This window comes from Propithecus coquereli, unplaced genomic scaffold (genome assembly GCF_000956105.1).
Source record: "Propithecus coquereli isolate 6110/MARCELLA unplaced genomic scaffold, Pcoq_1.0 Scaffold346, whole genome shotgun sequence".
NCBI classification, from domain to species: domain Eukaryota; kingdom Metazoa; phylum Chordata; class Mammalia; order Primates; family Indriidae; genus Propithecus; species Propithecus coquereli.
Window position 1 is genome coordinate 1,068,369 of NW_012149130.1, and position 12,219 is coordinate 1,080,587.

The window sequence follows — 12,219 nt, forward strand, 5'->3', positions numbered from 1 at the left end:
AGAAGGCCATGTGAAGAGGAAGGCACGACTGCAATGACCCAGCTATAAGCCAATGAGTGACAAGAATTGCCAGCAACCACCAGGAGCTGAGAAAGGCATGGAACAGACTCTCCCCCAGAACCTCTAGAAGGAACCAACCTTTTGGTTGCCTTACTTCTGGGCTTCTGGCCTCCTGAATGTGAGACAGTAAGTTTCTGTTGTTTTAAGCAGCCCAGTTTGTGGTAGTTTGTTACGGCAGCTCTAGGAAACCAATACACACACTTGTTTAACGATGGTAAACTCTAAGGAAGGGATTCTTTGTATTTCTATATTGTTCGAAGGTTTTACAGTCAGAATTTATTCTTGCACAGCTAATCATTTTTAGCCAATAAAAAGAAAATAATAAAGAAATTACCCACATTTTATGCTGGAAGTTTTGGTCTGCCACTTATCAAGTATGAAATCTTAAATCATTAAACATCTGAATGTCTCAACAGCTTCATCAGTGAAAGGGGATGTCAACACCTACCCGGCTCACCTCCCTGGACCCCTGTTCTCTCATGCTCCGCATCCATTCTTCCTCCAGAATGGCTCTGGTGACTGTGAATGGCTTTCCATTCCCACCACCACCTTTGTCTCGAACCCAGGTCCCTGGCCCCCAGATTAGTTTAACCACAATGCAACCAAGTGTTCCTCTCCTTTCGAACCCCTTCAATGATCCTCATTACCTATCAAATTAGCTCTTCCCATCCTTATCCCTCATCACTTGCTTCCTTGGATAGAAAAGCCACGTCTGTGGATTGTCTTTGAACGCTGAGCCTTGCCTTTTTCGTCCATGCCATTGCGTAAGCTTTTCCCTGTAAATTGTTGTCCTCCAACCTAACCTCTTCCAGCCTGAAGCCTTCCCCCATAGCTGCACAACAGAGGTGATTTACTTGCCTTTGAGTTCCTATAGCACAAACCCTCGGTATCTTATGTGTTTTAATTACCCTCCCCATTAAACTGCAAACTCCTTTTGAGAGAAAGAACTTTATTCATTATTGTACCTGGTACACTGTCTTATGAAGAACAGGTGATCAATAAATATTTACTGAATAAATGAATAAGAATTATAAAACATTTGATTTATATGGCATTCATATGGGTTCTAAAAATACAATAAAGCATAAACAGGACTGATATTCAGCCAGTACATACCAGTATGGTCACATCAGTTGTTAAAATATTGAAATACTTTCCTACCACTGACCCTTGCCACCTAAATGCCTCCCACTACCACTGTTCTCCTCCCTGGGAGCACCTGGACACCCCGCAATCTCCTAACAAAAGAGTGAGTGCCTCGCACAGCAGGGAACACCCAGAACCCTGATCTAGCCATGTGGCCAGAGTCCACTGGTAAAAGTATCTATCTGACTGATCAGGACCTGTCCAGAGTCATGTTAAATATTTTGATAATACCCCTGATTATAAATAAGGTTTATTTGTACAGTTTAAAAATGATGCTTCTCCTCATTGCAAAATCTCTTAGACTAGGTAGATTCAGGAATACAAAAGGAAAATGATGGTTTGTCACTCTCTGAAGGTTTAGGGTGTACCCATTAGGACTCAATCTTCATGTAAACCAGAAGATATGCAGTTTCCTGCCTAGAAAGAAGAGAACATGCATCAGCACAGCAAAATGAAACATTCATCTTGAAACGATACATTATTAATTCACGTAAGGACAAGCAGCATCAGCCAACTTCCAGGTTGTTTGATGGTCTTCATCTATCCATCACCTCAGAGGGACACAAAATGGGTGACTTGGGACAATAACTGCTAAGTTTCTATTAGTTAATATTTAAATCAGAAGTTGAGAAACCACGGGCCCACGAGCCAAATCCAACCCTGTTTTTGCAAATGAATTTAACTGGAACACAGCCATGCTCATTCATTTACGTACTATCTATGGCTGCTTTTGTGCTATGGGGAGGAGTTAAGTGGTTGCAACAGAGACCATATGGGCCACAAAGCCCAAAATATTTTCCCTCTGGCCCTTTCCAGAGAAAATGTGCCATGCTCTGATCTAAACAGTGAGAGAATCAGTGACAACCAGCAAGTGGTAAAGATTGGGCATCTAGGAGAGATGCTTAGAAGAAATGGAAAAGAAAGAAAAAAAAAAAAAAGTAGAAGGAGCATTTCAGACAAAGTTTCACCTAATTCGTTATCGTTCAAGTGATCAGGCCTACCTCTGCGGCTGAAAACCACTTCAAATACCATCTAGTACACAATCTGGAAACTCAGCTGAAAAAATTTAAGGTCTCTCTGCTTTAACTTCATTCAGATTTCTTTCCTCCAGCTTCCTCTCTGTAGTTACGGATTTTTAAAAAATGTTTATTGACACTCACTAAATGCAAGCCAGACAAAGAAAGATGAAAAAAGGGATCCTTCCCCCCAAAGAGTTCATGTTCTCCTGTGAAAGCAAGTTACGCGAGCAAACAACTGAAACCAGCGCCCCTTGCTGTAAGGGAGGCAGGCTCAACACGCAGTGAGAGCACATGCCAAGCCCTGCACATCTGCAGGGGTGAATCAGTGAAGGTGGCACAGAGCAGGAGAAGGCCACGAGTGCCAAAACGCGAGTGGGCTTTGCCTGGACGGCAGATTAGGAGAGCGCGGTCCAAGCCGAGCCGCATGTGCACAGCCGCAGGGCAAGAGGGAGGCCCTGGTTGTCTGGAGAGCGACTCGTGCTTCGGTATGACTGGAGTCTAAGTTGTGAGGAAAGCCTGGTACAGTTTGACACTGGGGAGTCATCAGCGTCATAGTGACAACCGAATCCATCAGCATTTCATACAGCTCCAAGAACCCTATGTAAGCTCCTCAGGTCGCCATGACCCAGGCACTTTTCTTACCACTGGTAGTTACGATTTCCGTAGGTACACTGGATGTCTTCCCAGGACACCTGGAAGTACATGAACAAATGCAGTCAAGCATCCCGCTGACATCTAGTCAGCATCCGCAGAGTGCAGGGTGCTACAGCTTTCCCTCCCTCCTTCCTCCAGACAAGCCCACCCTCAGTAACTCCCAAGAACCTGGAGCATCTAGAGACAGGATGTTGTGTATAATGAAGTCTTTTTAATACCTTGTCCCTCTGTTTAAACTTTGTTACGTTTATCGCAAAGTCCTAACTTGTACATTTCTAACTCTTCTTGCTTTCCAGAAGTTTCCCACAAAGCATGAATCTGCAGGGCACCCAGCCTAGAACACCAAAAACCTAGAAACTGAGATAAGTGGACTCTTACAGAGCTGTAAACATGATGGGGACTTCATGCAGAAAAGGGCTTTATACCTCACGAAAGGCCCCACAGAGAACAGGACCACGGTGTGTCTTGATCCTGCGGACCATGCGGTCTTGGGCTCAGACGTTATTAAAGGCGGCTAATCCAGGGCAAGAGGCAATGTTTTGGATAATGTTTCTCACCCAGCAAACATTGGAGTCATTGAAGCAGAACCATTTTCCATCCACAGAATTCCGGATGTAGGCACAGTAATGACCACAGCTGGCCATTCCTACGTGGGCGATCACAGCAAAGAGTTCATACTGTCGGGACTGGAAGGACACAAGGCACGACATGATTCACCTACAACTCTTCCTTTTCTAGCCCTAGTCTTGAATTAAAAAAACACATTATTTCATCACACACTTATACATTGCCTCCTCTACGCCAGGTGCAGGTACTTCAAGGCTACTAGAAAACAGCCCTTAACCTCAGGAATCTCACAACTAACTGAAAAAGAAATAGAAAAACCAGAATTGTAATGGCATGTTTTATACCAGATGTCTTTACAGGTAATTTGGGAAGACCCAATTCTGCCCCAAAATGGACACAGAACAAGCAGCTAAGGAAGGGCTAGAGAGCCAGGGAACGCACCCCAGAGAACACATGCTTGAAGTGACCTTAAAGGATGAACACAACTGGCAGATGAGCCGCGGGAAGGGGGTGTTCTTGCGTGTGGACCCGGAGATGGCAAGGGCTCAGGCACGCGACAGAGCCGAGCACACCGAGGGCGTGGGAGGCAGGAAAGTGCTGGGAGGTCACGAGGGGTGGGCCACGAAGACCAAGTCAAGAATTAGAACTTTCTCCCACGAGTGGTGAAGAGCCATCAGAACACAGTTCTGTTTCTCCCCCAGTCCAATAACGCCCCGAACCTGAGACTCTGGAAACAGGATCAGCGACGGGAGACAGAGGGTGAGGGTAGTGCCAGCCAAGCTAAGTCACCCAGAATGGAGGGTCCCAATTATTCTGTTTTCACTGGAGGACTTTATGCTGGACTTGAAAAAATGCAGGGCAGTATCTGCATCTATTAGTTTATAAGAAATAAAGGGGTTAGAGGAATATGTTAAATGACACCAACCAGCCAATTCTGGAATATAAAAAAAACTCTTCAGCCAAATAAACTGCAAGGAAAAGAAAAGGTGTGGAAAACTGGGAAAAAAAAAAAACCAAACACTTAACCAAAAAGAGAGAAAAAAACTTAACCAAATTCAAGTGTAGACCTTGTTTGGATCTAGATTAAAACAACCACATAAAGTACAGGACAGTCAGGGAAATCCGAATATCGGCCGGGTATTTGATGATATTAAGAAATCGAGATGGAGTTGGTTATGTTTAGAAAAAAAGAGTGCTTATTCTTTAGAGAGACATAATGAATTATTTACAGACGAAATAGTATGATGTCTGGGATTTGCTTCAGAACAATCCAGTAGGGGCTGGGGTGTAGGAAGAGCAAGGCTGGCCATGAGTTTTCGTAACTGTTAGAGCTGCTTCATGGTTACATGGGGATTCATTGTCTAATTCTTCACTACTTTGGTATATATTTGAAAATTTCCATAACAAAGTCTTTTTTTTTAATCTTTTTTTAAATTTTTATTTCAGGATATTATGAGGGTACAAACATTTTGGTTACATTTTATGTCTTTGCCTCACCCAAGTGAGAGTTAAAGGCCTGCCCTTCCCCTCTACAGTGTTCCCCGTGTCCTTTAGTTGTGTTTACACCCCCATCCCCCTAATCCCGGGAGAGTATTACTACCGTGTGAGCACCATAGCGTTAATCAGTTAGTGCCAATTTGATGGCGAGTACAAGTGGAGCCCATTCTTCCAATCCTGTGACACCTCACTTTGGATAATGGGCTCAAGTTCAATCTAGGAAAACATAAGAGGTGATAGATCACTGTTGTTTCTTATAATTGGGCAGTATTTTATTGTATACATATACCAAATTTTAATAATCCACTCATGAACTGACAGGCACTTGGGTTGTTTCCACATCCTTGCAATAGTGAATTGTGCTGCCATAAACATTCGGGTGCAGATGTCTCTATTATAGAATGTCTTTTGCTCTTTTGGGTAGATGCCTAATAGTGCTATTGCTGGATCCAATGGTATTTCTATTTTTAGCTCTTTGAGGTATCTCCAAATTCTTTTCCACAGAGGTGGCACTATCAATTCAAGATGGATAACAGACTTAAACCTGAGGCATGAAACCTTAAGAATTCTAGAAGAAGATGTTGGGAAGACCCTTTCAGACATCGGCCTAGGCAAAGAATTTTTGAAGAAGACCCCCAAAGCAATCACCGCAGACACAAAAATAAATAAATGGGATCTGATCAAATTAAAAAGCTTTTGCACAGCCAAGGAAACTATCATTAGAGTGAATAGATAGCCTAAAGAATGGGAGAAGATATTTGCTCTCTACACATCTGATAAAGGGCTGATAACTAGAATCTATCTAGAATTTTAAAAAATCAACAAAGTCTTTTAAGTAGAAGACAATTTTAAATACACCTCATCAGGCAGGCTGTGCAGGTAGAAATAAGGAAAACTAGGACAGAAAATGAGAATCCTATGAAATGTATATGCCCTAAATAGGTAAAGAAATTCTGTTATAACAGGAGTTATTATAACATATTATCAGGCCTTAATTTTTTAAGTACTATGGTTCTAGAGCATAAATAGATCAATAAAATAGAACATAGTCCAAAAATAGATCCATATATATGGAAATAAAAATTCTGCCACACAGCATTTCAAACCTATGGAGAAAAGATATTTGTGTCATGGTTTCCCCTGAGAATCTCCTAATACGTTATCATCTCAGGAAAATTGAATTAAACTTTACTTTGATTAAATTTGGCCCAGTCTACTGGCTACTTTATCATTTTATCCTCAAAGTGGGTACAGGTTGTTTAATAGGGACGTGGTTGGTACTAAGAACGCAACATGTCATGTTTGCCTATGCATTTGAAAGTATTCTGCATGTTATTTGAAAAGGAAAATACTGAATTGTGGGCTCCTTCCCTCGGTGCTGTGAGGCATCTGAGCACAAACGCAATACTTATTAATAGAAATAAGGTCTTCTGAATCTTAAAAGAAAAGCAACTACAAATAGCACTGATGGTGATAACCTATTATTCTTCAAGAACACACAGATTTCCATCATTAAAATACTGTTTAAAATATAAGTGTTTTTGGATATATGAATATATTTCTGTGAATCTCTCCAAGTTCTTGTTTCCCTTGCTCTGTGTATCCCAAGCACGGCCAGCAGAGGAATGATTTCTTACATGACAGAATGACACAGAGGAGACACCTGACAATGCCATCTGATGAATGGGTGACTTCCAGCAGTTCAGGGCTAAGGGCCCATCTGAAGGGCACGTGTGTGACGAGATGCAGGATGGGAGGAGCCTCACCTGCGCCTCGCCGTCGGACAGGCCTTGCTCGGTCAGAAGGACCTGACCGAAATCCAGGCTCTGGGGGAAATACAGCGAGTGGCAGATCTTTTTTGTCTGTGAATTCCTGATGCAGAATCGCATGAGGTGGATTGTCAAGGTCTGGGGCAGATAGGTCAGCTTCAAGACCTGGAAAAGCAAAATCACTGTGGTGATAAAGTCCTAAGGCACTTGAAACGGGTAGATTCGGAGAAATTTCAGGGCTGGTGGTACGTTCTTCCCAAAAAGATCAGAGCGGAATGATACAACGTAGTTAGCGGTTTTCGTTTGCTGAATCTGGCGAGGTCCACTAAGAATAATCCGGCACTTGACTATTGCAACACTGCACGTCTCCCACAAAAGGCACAAGCAGCCCCAGGGCTCTGCACAGGTCCCAGAACCCAAGGGAACTATGGAGTCTGCTCTAGGAAGCCGAGGGAAAAACCCTGCCCACTGCTCTCGGACCTTCTCTTCTTGTCCTTAAAAGGCTCCGTCCCTCTCAGTGATATGATCTGAGAAGCCATGTGCACAGCTCTGGAAATCAGAGACCCCAGGGTCCCAGACACTAGCCTGACCCACATTCCCTCCCTCAACCACCATGAGGAGCTCCCGGGGACTCTGGAGACTCTATCTGGAAATCTACCAGGGGCAACCGCAGACCAGTGAAGCACAGCTGACCCTTGACCACACAGGTTTGAACTGCCCGGTGGGTCCACTTATATGTGGATTTGTTTTTCCAGGAAATACAGTCAGCCCTCCTCCATATCCGCAACCGGACGCCGACCAACAATACAGTGTTTGCAGGATGTGAAACCGGCATATAGGAAGGACCGACTTTTCATATACGCGGGTTCCACAGGGCGACTGTGAGACTTGAGCATGCCTGGACTTTGGTAAAAGCCAGGGTCCTGGAACCAACCCCCCGTGTGTACCAAGTGATGACTGTGTCTGATTTTAGGGAGTGAGTACCTGTTTCCCACGTGTCGTCTTCCCGCAGTTCTCGCAGAAGCACTTGCTTGTGCCCGACAGCTCCCTGGGCTGCAAGAAACAGTGCAGGGCGTCTTCCTGTCCCACCGAGGAGAACAAGAGAAAAGCACGGTTGGTATTTCCCATGTAGAGCACAACCTCCCCACACCTTGCAGGTGCGGATTTAAGCTTTTTTCCTGGTTCTCTTCGTGCCCCGTAACATCTGGCCTGGTGTGGTGCATTTGGCAGGATCTCAAAAAATACATGCTGACGGAAGGAACAGGACAGAAGGGGCATTGGTTAGGGGAGCAGTGTGAGGAAAGTGGAAGTAGGAGGAAAACAATGCTTTTTTGCCAAAACAAAAGGGAAATTGGCCAGAGCCATGTGAATGTAATAAAAAGTGACTTTTTAAAAGCCAAGGGTAGATAAAAAAAAGCAAGGGGGATTTGGCAATATTGGGTTGTACACTGCTATGGTTCAAATGTTTGTCCTCCCAAAAATTCATGTTGAAACTTAACCCCCAATGTGGCAGTACGGCGGGGGTGAGGGGGGGCTTTACAGGTCATTGGGTCATGGGGCTCTGCCCTCATGAATGGATTAAGCCATTCGTGGACTGATGGGCTACGGGGCTGACGAGTTATCGTGGGAATGGGACCGGTGTCTTTGTAAGAAAGGAAGACAGATGTGAGCAGCACGCTCAGCCTCCTCGCATGTGATGTCCTGCGCCGTCTGGGAGCTCTGCAACCAGGCTCCACAGCGAGCAGCCTCTCTCTAGATGCAGCCCCTCAACCCTGCACTTTCCAGCCCCCAGGACTGTAAGAAACAAATTCCTTTTCTTCAGAAACCACTCAAGTCTCAGGCATTCGGTTACAACAACGGAAAATGGGCATATGGGAGCAGCAAATCCACCAAGAGGAACCCCTCACCAGTGTTTTCAGGGGCTTCGAGGCCGTGTCAAAAAGAGAAAGGGGGAGAGTCAGCATGCTGCTGTCTCTGCTCCGCTCCGCTGCGCAGTCCAGGCAAATCAGGGACTCCTTCATCTGGATCACAGACAGGGCCTGCAGCCTCTCCACCTGCAAGAGGGAGGAGCAGAGACTAAGATGAGTACATCCATAAACCAGGTCAGGCCAATTTCCAGAAGTTGGAGCCCATGGACAGAAGCTCCAGAAATGGTAGCCACTAATGCTCTTTACACATAAAGGTGCAAAATATTATGGACCAACAGTAACCATGTTATGGAACGGTGATAAGCATTTTATATGAATTAACACTTTGGTTCCTCTCTACACATCACATAAACAACAGCTGAATGAGTTCAATGAGCAGAATCTTAAACTTCTGAGTCCCCTAGTTCTAGGTTCTTACCAAGTCCACATCAGTGATTTGGTCCTTAATTAGGTTCCAGATTGTGAGATAGAGTTGAGCAGCATCATGTTGGACAAACACTGGCCAAAGAGAAAAGTAACAGCCCAATTAGTGAGGCCACCGGCGACACGCCTCGTGCCCTTGTGCCCTAGCTACCTCGAAGCACATGAATACTCGTCACTTTGTGTTCTCCTAGCCTCCTACCCCCCAGGTAGGCTAAGTTTGCACTAAATATTAGGGATCAATAAGTGGAAAATAAGCTCGTATTTGATTTTTGAGAGCTCCTCTTAAAACTGATGCTCCAGTCCCACTGTATTATACAAGTGTCCTGTCCTCTCACTTAGCAGCCACCCCTACTGGCCCCTACTGGGGGCCCAGCCCGATAGAACCAATAGTCAATAGTGGATCCTCCTCTATGTCTCTGTCAAATCACTGATGTCTATACCGAGCTGACATTCTAACTCCCATGGCCATCCAGTCCTCCAGCCCCTTTATGTATCTTCTTTATTCACCCTCCTAAACATTGAGCGGTTTCCCAATACTCATATCTGACCCAGGCTTTCCCCAAAGGTATCTAGGAAAGCAAAAGTGGAAAGAACCATCTCAGTGTCAGCTGACGCCGGCGAAGAGGAAGCTGGAGTTGAACAGTGAACCGAGCATACGTCATACAGGTAAATGTAAGGCTGAGAGTGTTGTGAATGAATATAAATGAATTCAAAATTGTCGAGTTTAAAGAAACCTGGGAAGCCAAAGAAATGGAAAACACACTGAGAACTATTTTACAAAAGGAAAGGTGAGTGATAAAATGCAAAGATGTTGCAAGAAAAGGTGGTTATTGTAAATGTACTAAAGCTGCCATCTCAACACCATTTTCTTTCCTTCATAATACTTATCACAATTTGTACTCAACATTTTGGGGCTTTGATTTTGTTTTGGTTTTGGTTTTGTTCTGTCTCTCCTCTAAACTATAAGCTCCACGGAAACAAAGACTGTCAGCTTTGCTCCTGACCTACAACACCTGGCACATACATGCTGAATATGATATATTGGTTGAACAGATTAATCTATATTCCAAGATAATGAACCATGAACTCAATGACATTCTAGGAGCAGGGTTAAGGTGATGTTCTCTAGGGAACTGTCCACAGAAGGCCACCTGTCACAGAGCTGGCACTGGATGTGATATCTGACTGTAAGTCACACAGCCTTGCCACATGGAGACATCTGGCATCATCAAACCATATCAGAGCCGAGTCCCCATGCATCTAAGAAATACAGGGGTCCTTGCCCAACTCACAGCTTATTTAATACCTGCTACATGCAAGGCATTGCGCATGCCAGAGAAAGTTCCTGTCCTCAAGAAACCTTATTCTAGTGGAGGACAAGTATTTAAATGATCATAATGCAAAGAAGAATTTTTAAAAATAAGAAAAATAAGGTATACAAACTGCTATGGAAAGCTAAACGAAGATGAGAATACAGCCGCAGGGTGGAGTGAGGGCCTCCATCAACCTGCTCCTCCATAAAAACCATGAGAGTGCTGGCAGAAATTGTCAAGTCAACCTTTTCAGAACTCTGAAAATTAACCAAAGTTTGCGACAATCTGAGGAACGTTTATCTGAGAAAAACTGCTGAACCTAGGTAAAAAGAGCAGGATTTATGGCTTTTTAAACTTGGCCTATTCCCGTTCCCGTCTTCCCAGCTCTATAGTAGCCTTGAATACCAACAGCCCTACTACCACGGAAGCTACGAAAACCAACAGCTTTGCAACCACTGTAGGGGTCAGACCGGGACTGGAGTTTCTCAAAAAGTCCCATCCCAAGAGCACTTCTATAATTTGACCTGTCTTGCAGCTCCATGGAAAAACCCCAGGGTGTTGTCATTGTTTGGCCTGACTCCGGGCTCACTCAGAAGAAAATCCCTATCCCCTGGGCATTTGTGGAAAACACTCAGTAACAATTGTTCAACAGTGCAGTTACCTGAGGCTACAGTGTCATTCAGGCAAACAAAAACCTGGCAAAAAAATGGAAAGATCTGGGGAACAAGACGTCCACCGGAGACTTTGAAAAGCACTGACATGTTTCTAGAGGTCTAGAAGTCCACTTGCATACCCAAGAAAGAGCTGAGAGGGCCCCAGTCTCTCACGTCTGGCTGACATTGGGGTCATGTGCAAGAAAGAGCTGAGGTCTAATACAGAGTCATAGACTGAGCTTTGAAAGTGTGCCCTGGCAGACACAGAGAGGCCCTTGGCAAACTGTGGGAGACTTACTGGTTTAGGCATTTAAGGAAATCTCTGACCACTAAGCTAACTTCAGAGACTTCGGTGGCCACACACTACAGGGAATGTAGATTTTACAGAATTAGTTCAGAAAAGTCACTAAACAAAGAGCAATAACAAAAGGGACAATAAAACAGGAACAACAACCAGCCCTGGTTGTGGGGGCCTCTGACGTCCAATGTTGCCACATTATATTATCTAAAGTGTTCATTTTTTAACAAAAAATACAAGGAAACAAAAAAGTATGGCCCACACACAGGAAAAAAGCAATCAGTAGAAAGTGTCGCTGAGAAGCCCCAGATGTTGGCCTTCCTAGACAAAGACTTTAGATTAGCTATTGCAATATAACAAAAGAACTAAAGAAAACCATGGCAAAAGAATTAAAAGAAAGCATGAAAATGATGTCTCACCAAATAAAGAATATCAATAAGGAAAAAATTATTTAAAAAGGACCAAATAGAAATTCTTGAGCTCATAAATACAACAGCTGAAATAAAAAATTCACTAGAGGTCAATAGCAAATTTGAGCTGGTAGAATAAAGAATCAGCAAACCTGGAGCTAGGTTAATTGAGATTATCCAGACTGAGAAATGGAAGGAGAAATGAACATAGTGCCCAGATGGGTTCACCACTATTTCTCTACAATCTCTTCCAGAAGATAAAACCAGAATGAAATACTTCCTAACTCATCCTATGAGACCAGCATTATCCTAATACCAAAACCAGACAAAGACATTACAAGAAAAAAACCTAGAAACCAGTATCTCTCATGAACATAAATGCAGAAGTCCTCAACAAAATATTAGCCAATCATCTATGTACAAAAAGAATTATAGAATGTGATGTAAGCAAGATGGTGAAGTAGGAGGCTCCTATGTTCCCT

The 12,219-nt window shown here is 43.8% G+C and overlaps 1 protein-coding gene across 1 annotated transcript in view; it reads right to left on the minus strand.

The window, feature by feature from the left end:
* Nucleotides 1-1,126: 1,126 nt before the first annotated feature.
* The window catches only part of USP18 (ubiquitin specific peptidase 18), a 42,389-nt gene continuing 31,296 nt past the window's right edge, over nt 1,127-12,219 (minus strand). The window contains exons 5-11 of the mRNA XM_012651038.1: nt 9,059-9,138; nt 8,620-8,766; nt 7,697-7,792; nt 6,710-6,877; nt 3,437-3,565; nt 2,868-2,917; nt 1,127-1,623 (exon numbers count right to left, since the gene is read on the minus strand). Of these exons, the coding sequence (XP_012506492.1) occupies nt 1,578-1,623; nt 2,868-2,917; nt 3,437-3,565; nt 6,710-6,877; nt 7,697-7,792; nt 8,620-8,766; nt 9,059-9,138 (716 nt within the window). The 3' untranslated portion in view covers nt 1,127-1,577. The remainder of the gene's footprint in view (nt 1,624-2,867; nt 2,918-3,436; nt 3,566-6,709; nt 6,878-7,696; nt 7,793-8,619; nt 8,767-9,058; nt 9,139-12,219) is intronic.